The following is a 25,600-nucleotide window of genomic DNA, read 5'->3' on the forward strand; positions in this document are numbered from 1 at the left end:
TAAATGAAGTAGGTAGATCGTTACAGAGAATTCATAATTTCTCGTGGAAGAATATTAAGCGTTAATGGCCGCTAAAGTATCAAATTTGGGTGCAATTTTCTATTTAACAATTTTAACACCGATAATTTGATCTTAGTACTTGAAATCCCTAATTTAATTAATTTAACCGTGCATTATTTAAAAAAGTTAACGATGTTAAAAAAACATAATTAAAATCGTTAGAATTTTAAATTCAATTTTCTATCAAAGATTTTTATTTTTTATAAAAGTCTGGTAGTCGGTTTTCAAATTAGAAAATAATTTTTTTCATATCGTCTTGCATCAATATTGAAAATATTTATTACAATAAGTAACGCAAAAATATAGCTACTAAATCAGGACACGTACAATACGTATATATTGAAATAAATTCAAATATCGTAAAAATAAACGCCGTTACAACATATGCTACACAAATACGAGTTAAAACACTGTTATTACAATAAATATAAGAGCCAGAACTGAATGAAACATCACATTGGGTCTCACGCGTACATAAAAGATATTATCTCGTATCGATTATGGTATTTTCGTCGGAGGTACAATAGCTTTCCGTATATTTTACCATAATTTGTGTTACTTCAGCCTCTATAATTTTGATTTGTATGCTGATTGAATTGACTTCGGGGTGTAGTGGAATTTGATTCGTTTTGATTGAATATTTAGATAGGGAAGTTTATTTTTTTTAATTTCCAAAAAAATATTAAGAGCAATAATTTTGATTGAAAAATAAATCGCCTCAATATAAAATATAATATTTATGGAGTTTTGTTATATAACAGCTATTGATAACATTCGAAATGATTGAAAAAAATAGCTTCCAATTTATTACTTAGTACTTACTTTAATTTTTTTAAAGACGGACGCATGATTCACTATTTTGTGAAACTCATTCTGTTCTGACGACATTATTATCTCTGTAAAATTTTTATAACTAATCAATAATTTTTTCTTGTTTCAGAAGCCGTACGAACAACCAAAACTGAGACAATGTTGTGACAAACACATGTCTTAAGCGAACAAAGATGTGTCTCCTCAAGAGCTACGAAGATGTGACCAAGAATAGAACCTTCCTATTCATCATAGTGTTACTATCGCTGAAGTTGTGTAGTCCTCAGGATTTAAACGAGGAGTTTGTTAATGAGGATAGTGTGAATGCGATGGGGGACAGTGGAGTGCTAGTGAAAGCGAAGCCACGGGACGTAGCAGGTCCGTGTCGGCTGAGCGAACTGTTGTGTGACACGGGACAGTGTGTTTCTTTGGACAAGTACTGCGATGGAGTCGACGACTGTGGTGATAAGAGTGATGAGCCGAAGTCTTGCACACGTGAGTGATAATTTTCATATCTACATTTTTTTATGTATACATATATAATATCGTAATATTATTTAAATATTTCACAACACGTTTCACAACACGTCTCTGTCTAAGGGCTAAAGATACGTCTTTAGCCCTTAGACAGAGACGTATTGTGAAACTTGAAGACCACGTTCAGCTGTACATATTTTCTGTTCTATTTTCTTGCCAGAAACAATGTAACAACTCTTTTTATCATAGTTTTCATACCTTCTCTCATTTTACTTTATGCCCAGATTGATTTGAGGCTGTGATCGCAAACCCCAGTGTCAGCGTATTTAAAGATTCGACTGTGATTGAACCGGATGTCTACCTGATTGCAACCCTCCTTGGCAATACATTTTTTGCCTAATGACTGTCAGGCCTACTGAATCTTATTCGCCTCGTATAACGTCCACGACACGCCAAATCATAGTTCGCATTTAATTTGGAAAGCAAATATTGTCTCACGCAAATATGCAAGATTATAGGTATACCAATTATATAAACATACATATTTGTATGAAGATACATGTCAGGAAATTATAACACTGAAATTGTGCTCTGTCATTTTCACAATTACTATAAAAATATGCTCATTACAAATGTACCTACACAAATATTTAGCATATTATTTTATCTTAAGACATCAGAAACCATCCCTTAATGTCAACCAACATCCAAACGGATTTCATATAATATCGGTGTAATCCCTTTTTAACAAGAAAAAGGACGGCTCATTCATGTCCGGAAGACTCGTTTTTAGGTCATTCAGACGCATTTTTAATATGTCTCCCCTTCTCGGCTCGCTGACATCTGTCACAAAGGAAAAAGGTACTCAAGAGGTTTGGACTTGAGGCTATAAAACGGGTCTGTTAAAATTTATTAACAAAAATCTAGCTTATAAACATAGGAAATAAGTTGATTGGAAGAGCTCCCATTAGTAATAACGTTATATCAAACAAATAGTACATAATATGTCTTCTACGAATAGTGGGTAAGTAAGTAGTATAGACTTGAATGTGACTGATTGATATTAAAATACATTATTATACAAACTTCCATAAAATATATACATATATTTTATCTATATTTTATCGATATAATATATCTTTGTGTCATAAACAGTCTTCTAGAACTGTAAATACACATTTAAATAAAATAGTTGGCTACGAATAAAATATAGTATATATAAAACTGCATAGGAAAACTGCAAAACAGTCATAAAAGCTTACATTTCAGAAAGCCCGTGTTTTGAAACTATCGTGCAGTGTCCATCTACGGGCTTCCTCATTTTTCACAAAGTTACCATTTGTGTAAAACGGTCGCTGTGACGGGAACAAAAATAAAACGTTACGCGTCAACCGTCAACTTAGTTTGCGCCAACGCCGCCAACCGATGGAAATACTTTTAAAAATTAGTGTGTTCTATTTTCAAATTGCAGAATGGCTGAATTTACTATTCTATTGTTTTAAATTTAAATAACAGATCTTGGTTATTGGAATAAATTAATATTGGATTGAATTTAAATGTAAAATTATTTATTACATACATTTTAATGTTTTTACATTTAATCAACTAATTTAACTAAACTCTGTCGGAGAGTGAATGACACTGTATATATTTCACAAGATATGCATGTATTTCACAAGAGGCATTTCAACAACTCATTTTAGTTAACTGTCAGTTTATGACAGAAAGCTATCATATTTTACAGTTTGATGACGCAGAATACGCGACAGCTCTCATGATACAGTATTAGTCAGCAGTTATAAGCGATACTGCAAAATTGGCGAATCATGAACACGCGATTTAGCAAATGAATTAACAAGTGAAATAGATTTCACGTTGATATATTCAAAAGTAGTTGTCATTTCAATTACAAGTCAAATCTAGCGCAAACATAATAATGGATCATCTTAATCATCAATTACATAGGATACTTCGATAGTTTCTTTTTTGTGCGTTATCTGTGATAATAATAAAAATATATTTTTTTCTAATGCATAAAATTGTGTTAGGGAAAACAATAGGAATTTTATCCTATTCCTATGTTTTTGTGTTTGTGTTTTCAAACACGCCTTTGTGTTTTCACTAACAAATTACTTTCGGAACGAAAATTGTGAAAACTGTCAATTTCCGCTAAGGTTATGTCTCCCAAAGTTATGGCCCCACACGAAATATCTCATGGCAGTCGAGTGCCTGTGTCAGCTATGGACTTGGCTTCCTTTGCCTTTTATGTAATATCTCTGAAGTTATGCGGAACCTCGGCCAAAACATATTATACTCCACAGTATATGGATTTGCGTAATCGGCAAACTTTGTATTGTGCTGTGATTTTTTGCGCTTTCAAGAGTCATCTCATGTTTAGATACCTTGCTGTTCTTCTTTTTATTTAAAAGAAAAAAAACAGGGAAATTAACGAGATGAACATTTGTAAACGAAAAACGACAGTAGACGACACACATTTAAATTACCATTGATTTTTTTTAAATTTCAATGCAGATAAAATATTAGAAAATAAACTGCGTAGACATTGCAAATCTATATAGTAAATAAGTATTTTTGGTTATATAAGAGTTGGAATAGAACACTCGACAATAAAATAAAAAAGATAATTTACTGAACACATCATAAATAGCTGAAAAAACTTCTTAAGGCGGTAATAACAGACTAAGTGACGTCATCACATTCTTAACTTTCTACGTCACGCCGCACAGTGATCCGGATTTTAAAAAAAGGTGGACATAGGACCGATAAGTGCAAATATCACTAAACAATAAATGGTTTTGTATAGAACTTTTGACGCTGATTAAAATATTTCATATGAATTTTGTTCAAAAAATGGTTCCTTCACGTTTAAAAAAGATATTGAAAAAAAATGGAGAAAATCTATTTTTTTCCGTTCGGTATCAATATGTAGTAATCGAACCTAGGAATGTCTTGTTGAACAAGACATTCCTACGATCGAATCATCGGTCTAGATTTTCCTTCTATTCAAATAAAAATAAAGGATTTTAAATAAGGTGAACATAGGTCCAATTAATTTTAAATCCGGACCATTGTGCGCCGCGCCGTTCCAGAAAAAGACCGTAGCTGAGTAATCTAGTTCTTTCAATCTCTTTTGTGAGATATCCTCGAGGTCTTTTGTGTTGTACAATTATCCCCCGACGCTTTTTCAGCGTAAAAACGTATTTACAAGGGCCAAAGGACGGTTAGGGAGCGTCGGGGACTGATTATCATGGTTTCGTTAAGAGTTCATTAGGAGCTAGCTACGTATTGTTGCAATAAGCCCGTGTTTTGATACGTGTGTTGTGGACGGATAAGTTGTATAGTCGATCACATTTCACGTTACCTTACATGAATCTTTGTGCTATGGTAATAGAGGCAGCAATAAATTTGGGTAACTTGATTTACTGTTGATTGTACCTATTATGTTTGGTCTTTCGTAAATACTATAGAAACAAATGTTTTTGTCGTCATGCTTCCTGCTAGTTTTAAATACACTAATTCTTCATTTTAACTACTTTAATAAGGTAGTTGCATCGAATTTAAATATATTAATATTATTTATGTTATATCAGTCAAATTACTGGCTTAAACACAAATGCAACATCCAGTATTTTTAATTCCATTTATGTGAGCTGGAGTTAATTCAGGTTAATTTTTTTTCATATCTTAATAAAATAAATAACGAAATGGCGCAAACGCAAAACTCCATAAGAGTAATAAATTTTTAATAACAGTACTAGCCGATACACTTTTCACCTCCGTTCACAGGTAGCCATTAGCCGTAATACAGGTACAATTAACCAAAAAAACCCACATTCATTTAATAAGGTGTTAAGTTCAGTGTGCTGTTTCCCAAATGGATGGGCATTAGTCACGAAACCTTTTTGGCTATAGTACATTTATGTAATGAAATATACCTCAAATTGAGGTTATTTCTGGTGCTATGTGCACTAGACAACCGTTACATTTTTATCAATTTCTTTTATTTCTTTGCGAAAAATTAAAAGTGATCTTAACGAATTATGCCATAATAAGTAATTTTGTAAGAGAGTACTATATAGTTTGCCACAATGTTGTTGTGCTGTTGCAATCACAGTTGACTAAATCGAAAATGATGGCCACCAAAGTCCGTTTAGTCAACTGTGGCCACATTGTAAACTGTAATTAGTATTGTATAGAAAACTATAATTAGGTAGGTAGTTTTATTTAATATAATTAGATAAAAAAAATAGTATAATATATAATATAATAGTATAAGTAGAACTTTAAACTAAAATTCCTTATCTTGTTATAAATGTGATGGTGATGCGTTTGAATTAATGATGTACCTAAACTCTCCGTAATTCGATTTCGAATGTTAATGAAAATTTCCTATTGTGTTCATTGGCAAATAAATATTCCAAATCAATAAAGTGCTGTTGAAATACATACGATAATGGAAAATGATTATTTTTAAAAAACATTATTATCTCGCAACGTTAAGCAAAAATATACTTTAATAGTATTATTTTTTAATATATTTTTTTATATACAGAAAATCTAATATCATGTTCGTTTGTTATGTATAACAAACGAACATAGATTTTCTGCTAAACTTCTGGCCGCGTTTATACAGGGTAATTTTTATTCACAAAACATTTTTTACGATGAGTATGTTATAAAAAATTGGAACACAAAACACCTAAAAGAAATAATCCGTGAAATAAGAACGAAATATTTCGAGATCGATTTCTTTGGATAGGTACCGACTCAGTTTCATCATTCTAAAAATTTGTGCAATGTAAAAAAAAACCTGTATTTTGTATTCTACCAAAACTGAACTAGATGTGGGGTACATTAGTGAAGTATCATCATCATCAGTCATTTAATTATCTCTAATGCTGAGGCACAGGCTCCTTAAGATTGCTGCTGACTGCTCTACGGATAATTGAAGAATAGACCATTAAATCATTTTTTACGGTTTGGTACGGTTTTAGACGGATATTTTTACGGTTTTCACCAATAGATAGTGTGATTCCTGATCAAGTTTGAGTGTATAGTTTATTACGAGCCGCTAGTATTAATATATAGTAAAGTGTATGTATATTGAAATATGTTTCAAATATATTAGGAACATTTCTTACGTAAGCAAAAACACGTGACAAAACTAGTATCCTCTACATGTTAAAACGATAAAGTTAAACTAAAATAAACTCACATTTGTATTTGCTTAAACAAACGTAATTGAGCTGTCTTAGTGAGGGAGACGCTATTAGAACTCACAAGTTTTCACAGAATGTGAACGAATTGTACTTGAGGAAGTTAGCTGTTCGCGAAGTGCCAAGGATACGATGTTTTAATCTCGTATACCGATAAGGACGGCTCTTTTTATTTGAGTATTGAAAAATGCTATTTCAATACTTTTGGGATATATATTATTTTTAAAGAATTCGTATTCCAATTTAATTAACCTTGAATTTTATTTTTGTCATAAATGCTTTGAAGGTGACACGCATATTTTTATTTCAAAACATGACCTTGTATACATGTACTATCATGTATGGTGGGTCATTTGAATATCAAAAGTTCAATAATATAAACTGACTTTTACGCAATTAATTATATGGCTACGAGGGTTGCTTTTTATAGATTTTGCAATTCTTTGTAAGTTACTTATCGACAGGTGGATTTATAGGGACGGCGAACGTGATGTAGGGATGCATGGCAGAGCCGTGTTCCCCACTCGTCTGCCATCGCTGAGCTTATAGCCATACAACTTTTATTAGAGAAATAGATTACGATTTAATCCAGAAACTACGCCAACAGCCCCAGTGGGCAGTAAACACAGACGCACGTGCGCGGTGCTAATTATGTGCAAACCCAGATTGCAACAGCGCATACACATTAGCACGGTCTATTTAGTTACTATTACTGCATTAGGAAGGTATTGTCATTACAAGTTCAGGCTCACTCCATTAATTTCACTGTCTTTATCTGTCATTCTCCTGGTTTCATTTCCGGCAGTATTGATGCCCTAAACCCGAGTCTAAACTACGCTAATAAACTTTGGAAGTTTCAACAATCAGCTTGATTTTACGACTGATGTAAAACATCCACCTGAGAATACGGAGTGGTTAAATTCTAGGGCGGGAACTACACGTATTCTTTAACCCAAGTCTCATTTTATATGCCACTATTAAAATTGATTTTGACTTTGCAAGTACAATACCAAAATATTTATGTATATATGGAAACAATTAATTTATCTATGTTATATTGATTGAGTAAAACTTTATTCAGTCACATTGAGTACGTCCATCTAATATTTTGTACAAGTTTCAATTATTTAAAATTGCAAAATTTCCCCTCACGTTAATTTCCTATTCCATTTTTTTGTCAAATAACAATAATGTAGCTAAATGCGTACTTATATACATAGGGAATATTTTCTTGCTCATTTCTATGAAATGAACGTGCGCAACGAAGCTTACTTATCTACAAAGTAAAAGAACAATCAACATTTTTGCGAAACACGCTCCGTTAATTTTCTTTCATATAAATTACACAATTCAAGAATTTAGGGACTGCACAATCAAATAGCGATATGAATAAATTTAAACTTGAACAAAGGGTGGAAATTAAAATGAACAATGATGTTTTGCCGCATTCTGAACAGTTGTCTTATGCTATGTAATGCTCTGACAGGGCAGACAAAGGCCACTTTTTTTTTTAAAAGGCTCTGAAAATATGGCCGTTCTCCATTGTGGCTCGCGCTTTATTCAGCTTTTTTCCTTCTCATTTCCTTATTTTTGTGTTGAAAGGATTAACAATACAGGTATGCTGGTATTTATCGTGACTTGTATAATTTAGACGTGTTTTAGTTCTCTTGCTTTAGCTTCCTGGTTTATAAGTCATTTTGTTGAAATAATATTATATGTTGTAGATTTATAATTTTCCAAGTCACGTACTACATGCAGCTAGACTAAAAGTATTTTAAACTTTCAAAGACTACGTGGAAGAGATCCATTTTATGTCTACCTATCAAGTGTACAACTGACTTTCATTTTTGATATTATTTTTAACTAACACGTGAACTCCCGCGAGAAATGTACTTTTTCCTGAAATTAAAAATAGCCTAAATAATAATATATATGTTATGAGAAATTTTTATGGTATAGCAGTTATCTCTGGGCAGCGTTCGCTTACCACTTACACATTTGCCGTCCTGTACCATAATAAAACCAAAATCTTTATTGTTCACAGCGTGCAATAGGACTTATATGGGTGACGTCGGCCGCACTTACGAGTTGGAAGTGCGAAGACCCAGGGAGGAACACCTGCCTTTCCTCTGCCATCTTAACTTCACCGCTAATGGCGGCAACTATGGAGATATTATACAGGTATAAAACTATATTTAAAATCTATTTATATTGATTTTCTATTAAATATATTATATTATCATCAGCATTATAATTTTCTCAGGCTGCCTATTGCTGAGCACACGCTATATGTTACGTAACCTCGAATATATTTCTTAAAAATTACTTCAACTTTTAGACTAGCATTAAAACTTGCTAGCAGTAAACTTTACTAAGGATGGGTTACTTCAGTCAACATTGACGTTAACCTTAATTCGTATAAATACTAATTTGGTAAAGAAAATTCAACAATACTTCCAAAATAATGCCTTTGATCCTTATGATTTGTACAGAAATTATTACCACAATGACGTGCTATTTTTAGGACAGTACAACAACATACCAAAATTATACTTATTTTTGTTATTCATGCTAAAATTATTATTATGTTGTGTATTATATAATATATTATAAAGTCAAGAAAACAATACCATGTCTCATAGGAGTTTAATCCGTACTGGAATAATACAGATATTTTTCCTTTGTGTCACTGTAATGTTTTGCTCAAGAACGTAACCTTATACCATTCTTATTGACTAAAAAAATTGGACAATAATATCAAAGTACAAACGGAATATTGAACAAGTATATCTCGTTAAAAATATACGCTTCAATGATTCCACAGTATTGTGACCAAATAATTAGCGTGATAAAGATGTAACAAGGCATTTATATCTGCTACCGGTTTATGTAGATTGTAAGATATAATGTACCTAATTATTATGTTGAAAGAAAATAATCTACAAAATTTATTTACAATGACAACATGTACTTAAAAGTTCACAGGCTAATGAAATATTTTCAAAATTAAAAGTTACAACAAAAGCGAAACTGGGCTAAGAATAATATTTAGAGAAAGAAAACTACCGACACCTATTTTTTTTAAGTTGTTTTGTCCATCAAAGACTTAAGGTTCGCAAAAGGTTGAAAGGTAGTTCACAGAATAGTTTTTTTTTCACATTATTTATTTGTATTTAGAGGCTATTTACTTTCTATTATCTATTTCATTATAGTATATACATAATATAGACAATTCTTATAAAACTGAACACATGTTCGGTGGAGTTTTATAAGAATTGTCTTCAAACTTCATAGTCGTATTCCTCATGGCTGAGGGTCGTGGTTATTACGTGGAATGAAACACACACAATAACTTTCTTGACATTATTAATGGAGTGGTTTGCCATTGCCTTCTCCATTTCACATGCAAGTTAATAAGAATCAACCAGTGTGCAGGTTTCCTCACGATGTTTTCCTTCACCGGAAGCAAGTGGTGGTTGATGAAAACTACTATACATGAGTCACATTGATATACAAACTCATGTAGCACGAGTGGGATTCGAACCTGGGACCTTTCGATCCACAGGCGGGCGTCTTAACGATTACACCACCACCGCTTCATTGAAGTCTTCAAGACTGACGCTTCAAGAATATCTAGAATGAATTTATAAGGTTTTCACCCGGTTCCTTCGTCCCTAAAACCTGGAATTCCGCCAAGAAATATTATTATTAGCTATCTTACAACCATAATTTGTTTCAGTTAACGTTCGACACATTTACGGTAGGAAAATTCGTGTCGTTCACATCGGACGGATGTCCGGACGGACACATGACTATAGTAGAGAGAAGCCCGTCCCCGCCCACGGGGCAATGGTGCGGCTCCGCTTGGGGATACACAGTGTACTTTAGCGAGTCTGATTCCATCAACATGACCCTCCGATTAGACAGATTAAGCCAACAGGTAAGATCTAGAGCTCCGTATTTAGTCTAGATTTAAATTACTTTTGGGCATGGCATAACGAGTTAGCGGCGTAATTTTTTAGTTCTTCTTTTTCGAGTGTTTTAACTACTAATACTTATGTCAGATTTTATTCAAGTCGCCTAAAGATATCCGACATCACTTTTACGACTACCTACCGCGTGCAGTGTGAAGTAGTCGCATACTCACTAGTGAACCTAAACTGTCAACTAGTGTGCAGGTTTCCTCACAACAATTGGTTGTATATGAAAACTATTATACATGTTTCATTTGCTGAGAATATTTTAACATTCACAATATTACAAACTAATTTGTAGAAATTGAGCCACGTATTGTCATTTCTTTTTATATTATTTAAGTATTTATTATTTATTTTAAAAGTTCGGTTTTACATACATTATGCATGCGACATGTTTCATGATCTTTTCCTTCTCTGAAAGAATCATTTATTTGGACAACATGGGTATAATATACCATATACATATTATGTAAAAACTTACGAAACTTACATCAGAGTCGCCCTAGACACACTGTACCTTAACATTTGATTTGAGCTATATTTTGTTCGCAAATATATTAATGTCGTAAATCGTAAAATTTTAAACAAGTAGTATTTTTTGGATCTTATATCTAATGGCGGCGCATAAATGTATTTTTTTTACCTCAGGCATATTTTTCACGTCCTTTCGAACATAATTTCGATGTACTCTAATATAATAAAATCTTTCTAATTATTTTACTCTTGTGAACGAAAATTACGGACATTTGGTAGAAAACAAAGCTGTTTAGTTACTTAATTTACTTCACTCCTGACTTGTTAACACGAGTCTGACATGTTTAATTAGGAGTTTTTGCACACGGGAAAGTTAATCTGTATAAATGAACAACGATATTTATCTTCATTAAGAGTCACTTACTAGGCATCCTTTGTTTTGCTGACGTGACGTAACTACGTGTTTGCGCCTGTGACTTGACTAATATTTCACATTACCCCGCTTTTAACGCCTCGTTGATTTTGACTGTTCACACTCTACGACGAACATGTCGATTCGACACCGATACGATCGCATTGTTTTTTTTTCCAATATTTAATTATTTATTTGTCTTTTTTAAACTATTTATTTATTTTTATATATATTCAACTTGATTGACTACTATTGGGATGATCGAATAGAAAAATAGCTGGTTGAACCAGCTCTACCGTATATTTATAAAGATTTGAAATGTCCGAATGAAAATACAATGACATACTTATGCTCTTGTCATGTGTAACTTAGTTATATATGACAATACGAAAGTCTAATAATCCACAAAAATAACTAATACTTATATATATAATAATACTAATATAGTTAAGGCGTACTTTTGTTCGGCACTTGAACCCTTCTGTAACCGATAGATGTCAGTCGTTAAACTAAAGGCTACTTGAAAACTTGCTGCGTGAAATTAAAGATACACTAATCTGTCTATTAAGATAATATAGAGAAGAGACGCTACATAACCATATGTAAATTTACAGCGTTAAGGGAAATTCACCTTTGTTCACACCTATAAACGAATAACCTTAGTAAGGGCCGAGCCGAGTTTCGTCGAAATGCCAATATTGGATCGATAAACTTATCGGGCGGTGTGAAAGTAGCCTACCTTTATCTTCTGTGAGCAGCCGTATTATGTGCACCGAGGGTTGAACTTTCGATCAATTAATTAAGCGACGATTACGGACCCTAGGGCCCGGGATAAGGCCCGCAATTACAATAATGGATGTTATTACCGACGCCTCACATAATTTGATAAAAGGTTCACCTTTCTAAAATTTTCGCCCTTTCAATCCAATTGTTAAGGATGGTTACATATTACTCTGAAATTTTCAAATGATTTAATTACTATGGTTTAATTTTGGAATTTCTGTTATGCCATTTTATATTGCAATTGCCAGCGCGATATATTCTTATGTCACGTGATTCGGAGTCATAAACAAAGTAGCTATCTAAAATAAATTGAAAATTGGCTTGGAATGTCCCCAATCATAATATAGCAAACTTATTTCCACACGTCCTAAACTCCAGAGTAAGCGTTAACTGCCTTAAATTACATTGTGAGTGACAGCCCTATTTGCTTGTAGGGCGTGGGATACAATTTCGACTTCAAGTTGGCGTATAAGTTTCTAAGACGGAGTGAAGCGCGGTTGCGGTATGGAAACGCGACGGTAGGGGCCTGGAGAGGGGAGCGAGTCCCGGGGACGTACTGTGACCGCATACTGAGTGACTGCGATCTCCGCGCGTGCCGGATCCAGTCGCCAAACTTTCCCGGGGTCTATCCCAGAAATGCGACCTGTACATACCGCATCGAACATACTAAGGTGAGTAGTGTAGTCGACGGACTTAAAGGTACTTTTATTTTCAAAAATGGAAGTTATTTCACATTTTTCAATATGCCATCTCCAAAAAAAAAGAGACCATACTTAAATAGAACAAACGAAATATTTCCTTTGTGGATAAATTTTGGATAATGTTTAGTCTCAACTGTCTCAACAAGCTGCATATGTGTATGTATGGGACGCCTAAGCACTTGTGGATCGAGGTTTGTTGACGGTACTTAAAATATTTAGACATAGCTAAATATTTAAATTCAGAGTCTACATATTTCAAAGCAGTTATTATTATATATATATATAAATCGTCAAAATATCTTTCAAGCAATTCGAATGATGGCTCTCGTTATAGCGGAAGCTAAAAGCATTTTAATTATAATTGATTAATTTCTCCACCAGATATTCATAAATTGTCAAAATTTAACAGAATAAGACATTTTGTTGAGAATTTGAGAAATTTCATAATTACTATTCCCCTTTACTTTTGTCATTTCTTGACATTGAATAAATGGCGGGTTCAGAAAAGCTTGCGGGCCATAGTTATTTTTACATCAGGAAATTACTGCAGATTTGTTTTACCCTAGGTGGAGACTACATGTAAATTATAACAAAAACAAGGGATATTTGTTACACGAGATTAATGTGGCCGTAGTGGCTGTTTCAATTAATATTTAATTTGAAATTCACACTGAACTGCACGCCAGTTACGCCTACTGTCTAAATAATTTACACCCAATGGTGAACAGACAAATCTCAATTTACTCACCTCGGTAAAAGGTTTAATTTCCATCGTTTCCTTTCAGATACCCGCCGATAAACATGTGTTGCTAGCAGTAAGACAGACGAATAGTCATAAAATACATATCAAAGACCAAATAGTGAAGTACGATAGGAGCCAACGTGTGTTAAAGTGAGTATTTCCTTTTTATTACCACTTCTCGCCAGATATTAAGTTACGAATGTGTAGAATATTCAGATAAGGTTTTTATTTTCAAGACAGAGTTATAAAAACTCTGTCTTGAAAATAAAAACCTTTTTTTACACATTTTAAACCGGTGTTGAAAAAAAAAACAACTTTTGATAAATTAAAAAGACAGACCTATTTTTCTTAAATATTAAAACTAGCAGCCATCCCGGTTTCGCTCGGATAAAACCGTGATAAATTATACGTACACCCACCTTCGTTAGGAATCACACTATCTATATAAAAACCATGGCAAAATCAGTCTGGGAGATTTTGAGTAATAAACAAAGTCACACTGATAGACAGATGCGACAAGGGGTCTTATTTTTATAATATTGCATTTAAGCACCATGTTTATGTTCAGAAGACAGACACAGCTATGGCAGTTGGCTGTGCTAAATAGGCGAGGTCAATGGCTTTCTTCATGACTGAACTTTATCGCCTGACCTCTAATCATCTCATGTGTCTAATTGCCTCATGTACTAGACTAATTTTGTTTCATTTATTGAAACCTAGCAAGCGGTTAATTATTTTACAGCATTACACATTTCTATAATATTTCAATTAAGCTTAGCAAATAACTTTAGAGTCATTGGAATATTTTTGTGAATAATTTAATGTAAACTATATAAGGTGATTTTTTAATTATTGGCATCTTTTTGTCTACATGTGCATGATACTGAAGAACTTTTCAAATGTGATCAACCAAGGAATCGCGAAAAAAATCTGCTCTTCCCTTCCATACATAATGGACAAACTGAGGAAAATGTAGATGTTTTTCTATCTCATACGAAAAGTTGTTCAGTAATATAAACTGAACATGTACACAAAGGAATGCCAATTACTAAAAAGGCACCCCGTACTTCAATATGCAGTAAGATCAAAAAAGAAGAAAGACAGAAAGATACCTAATAAAATTATTTAACATATAAACCTTTATAATATCTACGAAAATTTATACTTATTAAAATACTCATTTCAAGAACACCATTTCTTTTTAGGATCTGGGACCAATGCAACGTAGTACAAGACTACTTAACAGTGTGGGATGGCGCCACTCGTGAGTCCCCAGTATTGGTCCGGTTGTGCGGAGGCGACGCTGTGCCAGACATCGTCAGCCGTGGTCCCAATATGCTGCTGGAGTTTCATACGTCGCCGTATGATAACCCCTTCCATCCGGTCCCTTTGAGCTACCTGCCGGGGTTTGAGCTGGAGGTTCAGGTATGTGATCATAGTTTTTATTATTAGCTGTATAGTCCCGCTTAGCCCTGGCAAAACCAGGGATGCCGACGACCGTGCGATTTGAGACGAAAAAGTAGCAAAGCGGACCTTGGACTCCGACGCTCAACGGCTGAGAAAAAACCTGCAACACGTTCATCACGCAAGATGAGAGAAAGCTTCTGGAGATCCCAATGCTGGGAAAATGGTCTTCTCAATCTTCCTGTAAATGGACAGTGTATTTTTTTCAATCGTCTTCTTATCAATTATGCTCATCCAACGAACTAAACCGAGAAGACTCTAAAAATTAAATCTATATTTAACTTATTTTTTCATGAAACTTTTATTATTTTTTATCTTTTGTTATTATAATATAGAAATTGCTGGATTTCTTTCGACATTCGTATTTCATTTCTTTCGACATTATTCTTAGCTTCCAATCGGTAAGACGAGACCTGAATGGATAGCGTCCATTCAGGCCTCGTCTTATCGATTGGAAGATTGTCGTAATTATAATTACGAAATTAAATTTACTTTGACAAAGTTTATTGTTCATCAGCCCAGGGCTAGAAACAGCAAAAGAAAAATTTACTTACAAGTTTCGAACAAGAGATTACAGAACGAATTACAAAGCCCAAAGATTATAGAAGTAAACCAAAAGTTTTCCAATCCATTCAATCGATATCTTTACTGAGTGACATTGGGCATTCGTCGCCACCTCGCCACGTACTGGCTGGATGGATTTTTTTTCACCATTGCTTTTAGAAATACCTACTCCCACTTACAGAGGACAAACCAAAGACAGAGAAAGCTAAAGTCAATTTCGTTAATACAAGAAAGTGATGTGCGTATTTAGAAATACATGAGAAGAAATGAGATGAGAGCGCTGACATCTTTTGTCCCTCAACACGTGCCCGGCCCAATCTGAACTTTGTATGAGATTAGCGGAAGAGTACTGGGAATTTGTATGGAAATCTTATATCTCATTTGATTACACTCGTCCGTCGTTTTTATAGTTTTCTTGATATTTGGGAAAAAACGTATAAATGGCACAGTGAGAGCGTAGCTTTTAACAAATAAATAATAAGCCATTTTTGAATTCAAATTGATTGAATTGATGGTTTCAAAAAGACAATTTGTACTAGACTTTAGTTGGAATGCGGTCTCTTATAAAAAATAATTTTCTTTTCCTTTATTATGACTACCGAACTGAGCTTCGGTTAAATTGAATATACAAATAATGTTATATTAAAAAAATATGGTGTAGAATTATCAGCAATATCTCATTTCTATAGGAGTTTCCAAATCGAAATATAGAAATGAATACTACGACTACTCACAACGTGACCTGTCACTTTGTGAATCTCCTTTAGCAAATGGTGCTTCGCTTGCACGTATCGATATTTCCAGAGAAATACAATTTTCCTTTGTCAGGTGTTGTACGTGGACAAAGATTCGCACTCGTACGTGCGTCCCGACGGCCGCTGTCGTTTTGTCCTGCGCTCCTCAGACAAAACGAGTGGGGTCCTCAGAAACCCAAGGCATTCGCTCCCACCTAACAGTTCTTGTGTGTATTATTTCCAGGTAAGCACTTCTGTTATTGAAAAGTCACTGAACTTTCTTGCTTTGTTTTCAGTTTTGCGTACGAAAGTATCTATAACGGTTATGTTTTCTTCATTTCGATACACTATTTTTAAAACTTTAACGTTTTGCGGTTACCCGCAACCATAAAGGCCATAGATTTTTATTATACTTCGAAAATATGATATTCTTTTTCTTTAGAGAGTACTAAATTGTTGAATGAAAGCTTTGAATCATAATAGAAAAGCACTTTATGCAGCAATTACATTATGATAAATGTATCGTAATAATCTAATGAGATTTGGCGAAATCACTTTACAGTCAGCATAAAAAATCTAAAAATAAAATCACGAAATCAACAAAATACCAATTAAGAATAACGTTTATTTGAATTATTAAAGGGTCAATCTCTAAAATGTACTTTTTTTTTCGTTCAGGGTCGTCCAAACGAAATAGTTTGGGTGTCGTTTGTGAAATACCACTCAGCAGGCACGGAACCAGCTGGGTTTGACCAGCAGAAAGACTGCTCCTCTCAGCTCACTATATGGGATGGCGCGGCTCCTGATGCGGATCTGGACAGGAAGGTTGGTTATTATTAATTAATACGCATAGGTTCTCTGTTTCAATTTCCGAAGATAGATTTAAAACTACGGCCTTTACTATATCTACAAAATTTTAAAAGGCGAATGGAACTTTTGTTTAGTCAACATCTTTGAATTTTGTGCCTACATAGTTTAACAGTTACAGTACATATGTATACGTTACGGTATAGACAGAGCCAAGAATAGCGAAACGCGATGACTGCTTTAATTTATAAGGCGGGCTTGAAGAATTAGGCTTAAATATCGTTAAGTAGTTAGCGATAGGCAACATTTAGAACAATCCAAAATGTTTATCTTTTCCTTTGCCCTTTATCGTTGATTGACTTTTGCAATCTGCGCACAAATACGACACATTTCAAGTTTCTCTTTCGTGTAACTGTCGGTTTACATTTCGATTAACATGATACATATTCATAACTGATATGAAATTGGTATGATTCCGTGCCATTTCACTGCCAACTACCACGACCTACCGCTTGACGTCGGCATTAATTTTCTTTAATGTGTCTGAGCACTCTTACCAAACGAAGCGACTGCACTGCGGTACAAAGTATGAAAAGCACAGAATTATTTAAAAGTAACATTTTTAGGGATCAAAGTAAATCCTGTTCCTGATATGTTTTGCTATAGAGATGATGTTATCTTCGTTTCCTTTATTCTTATTTCTTATTTAGAATTTCCTTGCATAAGAGAAAAATTCATTTAACCAGTGCTTTATCGTGGTCACTATAGATAATGATTTTGTACCACGGAAAAACTAGTTTACCATAGCTATGTATTCATTCATTTAGAGGTACATAAGACATAACTATCAGTTTAAATCCAGTTAATATATATTCGTAAAAATTCTGTGGTTTCAGCATTTTAAAACTGCGGTGTTTCGTTCATTCATTCGTTTGCTCTGAATTCCTTACTTTACATTAAGAATGGATGAGTAAAGCTATATTTTTTGTAGCACTTTAATCGCGGAAGTTTTCCGTACTCGTAGTCACAGGAATTGTAGGGATTATGTCTGAACAGGGCTTTTGTAGAATTCTTTTGATAATTCTTACATTGCTAACTCAATTATGATAAGTAGAATAAATAATGGATTCTACGGAGTAGTTTATAATTCACAGAGGATCCTTTCTTATGCCATTAACTACAATGAAGATAGAGGTTTAATGCAATCGCGGGTGGTTATGGTTACGACAAAGAGCTTGGAGTTATTGTTTTTTTTTCTATTCGTTTTCAGTAACATTGTCTTTTGGGGCTGGCGATGTGTTGAGAAATTATCTGTTCTCGAAAATTTCCTCTCTTAATGATACCCGCAGATTAGTAAGTGGAATTCTCGTAGGAAATTTCAACGGATTCGATCTGAAGAAAATTCGCAGGAATTTTCTAAAATAGTTTCTGACCGTTTCAGAACATTCTAGAAATTTTCGAGAACGGTACATCACTATTTGCGACAAATTTTGTTAAGAATTTCTTTATTTGTTTTTATTTTAAAATCTTGGAATTTAATTCCTGTGAAAATAAAATAACAAGATTCTAAGTAATAACACAGTAGTACGTGCCGGAGTATTATGCAATCTATGCAATCTTCTGACACCTCGATGAGACGTGGCATAGTTTTGATCAAGTAGGTCAGACATTTGCATTTAAGAGTTCGGTATTAATTCAGAAAGACATTTCCATATACGACGATTTCATTTTAAGCAGATTCTTCAGGTTCAATAGCTCAGAAGAGTTATGTTGTTTCTGTTCTATAATTTCTAGACAAACCTAACAATCAAATATTGAATGTTTGACTCATTCAGACTTTTGTCATTGTAATTTTAACCAGACTGAAACAACTTCTATATACCCGCATGTTTCAGATAATTGTTTCAATTGCAAATATCTTGCTCTTGAAGTGCTTCTAGCAATTTCTTGAAAATTATATAATGAAAAATATTCTCTGTAACTGCTACGTAATAATCAACGTTTGAAATCAACGTTTGAAATAAAGGTGGTGGAATAGAAATACTAAGTTCGTACATTTTATTTTCAGTGGAGATTTGATAAAGTGTGGTAGCGATGTGAATACGTATGATTTTTGTCTAAAAATTTACTATTTACTTAATTTTGGTTCTAAGGTCGCAAAGTGCGACAATCCAGTCCAATCCATCATTGAGATCTTTCTTTTTCTTTCTTTACTGCAGCTGGATATGAGTGACAAGAAGTCCATTCTAGGAATGTTCTGCCGCGAAGAGTCACCCCGGTTGTGCGACCACGCATTGCTGTCAAATGCGACGAGAGCCACGCGGCCATGTGCCCCCTCCGAAAGCTACATCACCACTGGACCTGCACTCACAATCTTACAGGTAAGATCACGATCGATGGCATTTCGAAAACGAGAGCAGGGTCAAAAATTGTTTCCAAAAATGTGCTACCTCAACAGCTGTCTTCATCTGTGGCTGTAATCAGGTCAGCCCGAGTGCAGGTTCCTTCTACTTTAAAGAAGTGAACGCTGTGAACGATACTTTAGTAATATATAGACGGTAGTTTAAAATGTAACTGTCGGTTTTAGCAAAAACATTGCAGAAATCGAAAAAATATCAACAAAAATATACGCTGAAAAAAATCAATTAATTCCAAACGTAATATCCGAAACAAACACGCTTGTTTGTGGCAACTATATTTTTAATGCGGGCAACTCCGGCGTGTTTTTACAAAGTGCGCCAGATGCCGGACGTCCGCGCACTGCAACCGGTGTAAACTAGCTGAGGCATTCTATTTTATCTACCATTATATCCTGCGAAATGTACTTTCTGTTTTCAATAATGTTGATGATTTTATCATATCTAGTTGGCAGTTCAGAGGAACAAACTTATTCTACTAATTTATTTTTTCTGAGGTGATAAATATAATTTAACACATCGCATAGTCATCCTTTTCTCATTATAAGAAGTTCTATAATACATATTAAAGATGTTAATATGTATTATAGAACTTCTTGTAATGAGAAAGTTAAAGTAGATACTTTAACTACAATATGTGTGTGGTACATATACCACGAGACCACAGTCTCAGGAATAGTTAACGAAACTTTTATTCTAATAACACATCGCGATGTTACATCTGGATGTATGTTTTAACAAATTCTAGAAATCTTATTATTATCTCATCTTGACATATGTTACACATTATTCGAAAGTTTAAGCTGAAATATCACCCCAAACACTCCAACACAGAACATGTGCAAGCTAATTAAAGCTAGCAAATATTAAACTTTCATTTCGTACGTGTGTCGTTCACGTATGCACTAAGCGAAATAAGAGCACCCTTTTCCTCATATACAATGGATGTGTCATATATTTTTGGCTCTGTGTAAATGCAGAATCTCTTTAACTACACTGTTCCCTGAATACAATATACAGAATCCCCTTGTATATTAAAATATTCAAGACAAGGAGATTCTGCGTTTCACTGATTCTTTTTAAGAAGGTATAGCCCCAAACTTACTATAGATAAAACGACACTTCTAATATATATATATATTACATGTAATGTTTTTATATCTATGGATTACATAGAGAAAAGTCAGAACTTTTCTCTAATGTTTGATTGCGTCACTATTTAGATTTTTTATAGGAATTAAACTTTAAACTCAAAATAAATCAATTAGCGTCATGTTAATTGTAATATAATTTTCTGTTGCTAATTTGACCCATGTAGATCCAATGGTTTGAGGACGCGAACTTTAGTAAGTTATTGTAAACATAATTCGTGAGGAACATGATTCTCTTATTGTGTAATGGTATTTATCTATATAATTAATAGTTTATGTTCGCATAAGTTATATCTCACAAGAAAGAGTAAGACAGAGTTTTTGATACTAGATCTAATTTTTGGTTAGTTTATTGACCTAATAATCCCCGAAACTTGTTCAGAATTTTTGACTTGTGAACCATGGCAAGCGAGCAGATAAGTCACGCGCGAAGTTGCATTTGCCACTGTGAATAATGCAGTACGTGCCGACTCCATGCATTCGTTGTGCTAGAATGCTTTAGCGGCGGTAGCGCGGGGCAATGAATTTGTCACCGTTTTCAACTTCGGCCAGGCGTAAATTTTAGTTTTGACCTCTATTCTAAAAGAACCTATACAACTTTAAATTTTTTTTATTGGTTTCGTCATATATATATTTTTATGTAAGTATTCAATACATTTATTAATATAACTCATGACTCATTTAACTTATGATTCACAATATATACTTAATATTAATAATGTATATATTTACCTATTTATATACAATTATATTATTTATATTATTTATTTTATAATATCTGCGTTAAAATAACGAGGCCTTATAAAAATTTAATGTATCTTTTATACAAAGCCAGCAAATGTTATTAATTCCATATAATAAAATAATAATAAATAAGAAAAACTAATAATTACAATTATTAATTTTTTATTGATGGCAAGGCAATATTTGCAAAATTGAATAAATAAAAATACTCTGATTATATAGTGAACATACTTCAATTTATTTTGACCTGCTGTAATTCATCAGAGGCAGGTACACAAGTCACAGGCAGCAGTCACAGCATAGCATTGGCATCCTGAATAATGAAGTATGTGTCTACTCCACTCCATTCCCTGTGATGGAATGCTTTAGTAACGCTCGCGGTGTTTCTCTATGAATGTCTATTTCGATTTTTAATTTAATTATTCTAAATGTAATATGGTCGGTTTATTTTTTTCTTAAATATTTTTCACAATTTTAATCTTTACATGTTTAGACCTTCTATCAATTTTATGGCATGACCTCAATGTCATAGTAATTAAATTTATCATTATATTTATGAATTAAGAATACCGAATAATTTTGAGGCGGTGATTATTTCTGTAGGTATTCTAAATCTAATTGATATTCAAAATACCATCAAGTAAACAAAACGAAAATTAATATAAAATTATCAGCACGTAATTTAATCTAACGTAAATCTGTTCCTTTTAATCCTGTTAGCAATATTGCAATAATTTTAGTCCTGAGGAAACCAGATCATCAGCAAGTTCTAGTCACTAGTTGAGAACTGCTTTATTATTCAATATTAAATTCAACAGAGGAAGGACTGAAGCAAGTTTCTAACTAAATATTTGAAGTTTTACTACACCGCGTAGTCTTGCTTAGCGCACGAACTTAAATATTGGCGTTAAAGTTACTTTAACGAGTCTGTTTTTCTTCGTGGTGTTCTAACTTATTAATCGCAGATTATACAGATATTAAAATTATATCTTTATTCATTTTATAAAACATAGTCATCTGCCACGTCTGTCTGTACGCGATAAACTCAAAAACTACTAGCTCGGATTTTCATGTGGTTTTCACCAATAGATGTAGTGTGATTACTGCGTAATGTTTCGGTGAATAATTCATTAAGTTGTATTTATTATTCATCTTGATTGTTATAATTGCGTTGTCTTTCTCAGGAACTACGACAAGGATCAGCATTATATCCAGTTTCATTCCTACTACGGTATGAATTCGTAGACGTGAGCGAACAAGGACAGCCTCTGCTCGAGTCTCATTCAGCCTGCGATAGAGTCTTCAAATCTGCTCAAACCTATTCCGGCAGATTTCAAGCCCCAAGAGCAATATTCTATTACGGACGAGGCGGCGCTCAGAACCTTACTTGCATCTTGAGGTAAGAGCTAATAAATTCCTTCACTTTTAATTAAAGTCTTCATAGTTGCAATAACGTCGGAAAACGCTAACTACTTTTTATTTTCTTTAGGTTTGAAGCAAAACAGGGCGAGAGGATTCAACTCACTTTCACGAGCACTTACTTTGGAAATAAACATTGCAGTACCCATAAAAATCCACGGACAGGGCGATGGAAATGCGATAGGCCCGCAAAAAGAACCATAGGGGGTGAAGGGCTCGCTCAAATTATCATTACGGAGTATCCATGGGAGGGTGTTCCTATACAAAGAGACTGTTTGTGTACAAATCGATCGGAACCCCTTAATATATATACACTTACTGCACCTGTGGTTGAAATTAATTTTACAGTGACTATGATGAATATAACTGAAGATTATGATGATTTTGATTTTGAGGGAGAATATAAATTTATTCCTACAGGGCCAGGTGATGAAAATGTTTGTTCGTCTGCCTGGGGAGAAAGACGACTGAGAGGAAGTAGTGGAGAAATCAGACTTTTTGATAAACGACAATCATCAGCTGCCTCCGAAATAGTTGGCGATAGGCATGTCATATCAGAGAGTGTGAGGGCTGAGGTAGCATGTGTTCATAGACCTTGGCTAATAGAGCCGGGAGGAGACGAGGTAAACCCTGTACAGGGTAGATATCTTTACGTCAAGGTGCCTGGGTACGATATGACGTCAACTTCACCGTTTTGTCGCACTCCAAATAGGTTATTTATTTATGAAGCAAGAGACACCACACGACCTCGAGAAATTTGCCCGGATGGTCCAAATTCCATAGAATTATTTAGCCCTGGTTGGCAATCGTCGCAGACTCCAATAGAATCTTCATTAAAACCTCATGCAAGAAGCTATGTTATTGATTTTCTACAGCATGAACAAGCTGACTATTCAATAAAATGGATAGAATTGATGAAACAGCCAGTATTTGAGCCCGATCCCGAGTCGAATCTACTTTCAGCGTCAGTATCACTCGAATGTAAATATAGGTATGTATGTTTGCTCGATGCAATTTTACAGTATTATCATATTTGTATTGGATCAATATTGTATTACTTGTTTTGTTTTAGCTGCCCAGAACTGAACGCTTGCATTCCGCTGACTTTGTGGTGTGATGGAAGTGCACACTGTCCATCAGGTTATGACGAAGATGACTCTAATTGTTCATTCCGGATATCATTGCCACCTCCGTATGTCGCAGCAGCAGCTGGCATTGGATTATTAATATGCGCAATGACAGTAGCTCTTTGCGCTTGCAGAAGACGTCGAAGAAAAGATAAAGAATTTAAAGCAAGATTAGACGGTGCATTGCCTCCTGAAGAACGACCTTACGATCGAGCTAAAACCAACGGAGTTCCCGAAGCGGCGCGTCAATACGCGACGGTACAGAAATATGCAACGATAGATAAGTACAGCTTAAGCCAGAAATACAGTGCAGGATTGAATGATGCGAGATATTACGACGAGGTAGCACAAAGGGATAAGCTTGCGGATACAAGGTACGCTAGTTTAGGTCGAGCCGGCCGAGGCACTCGGGTCGAAAACTCCACGCGAGGTAATGGCTCCAGAAGAGCCATGCCTGATCTAGGCTATCCGGATCTTAAAGACGGTTTCTGTTGACCCTCCCCAGATCTGTTAGAGACAACGGTGTAGCTATATGAATCTTTCGGACACATTCCGATTTAAATTTTTTTTTACGTGTAACATTAGAATGCAAGACTGAATTTTGGCAAAAGTGCCTCCCTAACATTTTTGGTCAAATCCGTAGAATGTTACGATCTAAAATTGATTTTGATTTCTCTAATTTTTATCTGTTTCTTGTAAACTAGTCTCACTCTTGGCTGTGTAGTATATTGTAAATAGCCATATGCCATATATATAAATATTCATATGAAAAATATTACTTCTCATAAACTACATATCTTATTGTATATAAATTGCTTGACAATACAATTTTAAGATACAATATCATTTATTCATAAAACCATATTAATAAACCATACCAACAAAGCTTACGAAGTCAGGATTATGTTAAAAATTTAAAAATATCGACATCATCTCACAACAACATAAATAATAAAAAATAGATAAGAACAATAATGTAAGAAATTACTAGATATAAAAATGAAAATGTGATATAGGTTGTAAAAACAGTAGGTAAGCGTTCACGAACTGTATAACTAAATTTAGTTAAATTTCTTTGTGTGTAAATAAATGATGAATGTAACTTATTATAGCAACCAAAATGTAAATAAATTTAAGTGTAAGATTTTTAAAGTCTGTAATTATTTCCAAGTAACAGGAAAATTAAAGTCATTTCTAAAAATATTATTCTTATTTTTATTTTAAAACTTCCTATAAATATCAAACACAATTGGTACCGCGGGTTTTAGAGGATAAGGCCTATATCCGACTCGCTCACCCCATTCCAAAAAGTTATTATTTCTGCTTATGATACCAACACTATCCTGCGTGCTGTATTCATCGTGTCAACTCTGTGGACGCAATAAAATATTTAGTCACTCGATTCTCGAAATTCCCACGGGAGCCAAGTCTCTGGCTATTGGCTTGAAACATACCTTATTATGGAATATGTAATACGAAAAATTAATTAAGGAACTCGTT

General features: G+C 34.0%; 1 protein-coding gene across 1 annotated transcript; it reads left to right on the forward strand.

The window, feature by feature from the left end:
* Nucleotides 1-500: 500 nt before the first annotated feature.
* On the forward strand, nucleotides 501-25,301 carry LOC128674977 (uncharacterized). The gene is made up of 13 exons (XM_053754010.2): nucleotides 501-578; nucleotides 1,001-1,365; nucleotides 8,629-8,765; nucleotides 10,324-10,524; nucleotides 12,665-12,901; nucleotides 13,717-13,823; nucleotides 14,879-15,098; nucleotides 16,530-16,679; nucleotides 17,114-17,260; nucleotides 19,462-19,623; nucleotides 22,739-22,953; nucleotides 23,044-23,964; nucleotides 24,046-25,301. The coding sequence occupies exons 2-13, from the start codon at nucleotides 1,065-1,067 to the stop codon at nucleotides 24,593-24,595; spliced, it is 3,348 nt and encodes a 1,115-aa protein (XP_053609985.1). The 5' UTR covers nucleotides 501-578; nucleotides 1,001-1,064; the 3' UTR covers nucleotides 24,596-25,301.
* Nucleotides 25,302-25,600: the final 299 nt, after the last annotated feature.

Source organism: Plodia interpunctella, chromosome 13, assembly GCF_027563975.2.
Source record: "Plodia interpunctella isolate USDA-ARS_2022_Savannah chromosome 13, ilPloInte3.2, whole genome shotgun sequence".
NCBI classification, from domain to species: domain Eukaryota; kingdom Metazoa; phylum Arthropoda; class Insecta; order Lepidoptera; family Pyralidae; genus Plodia; species Plodia interpunctella.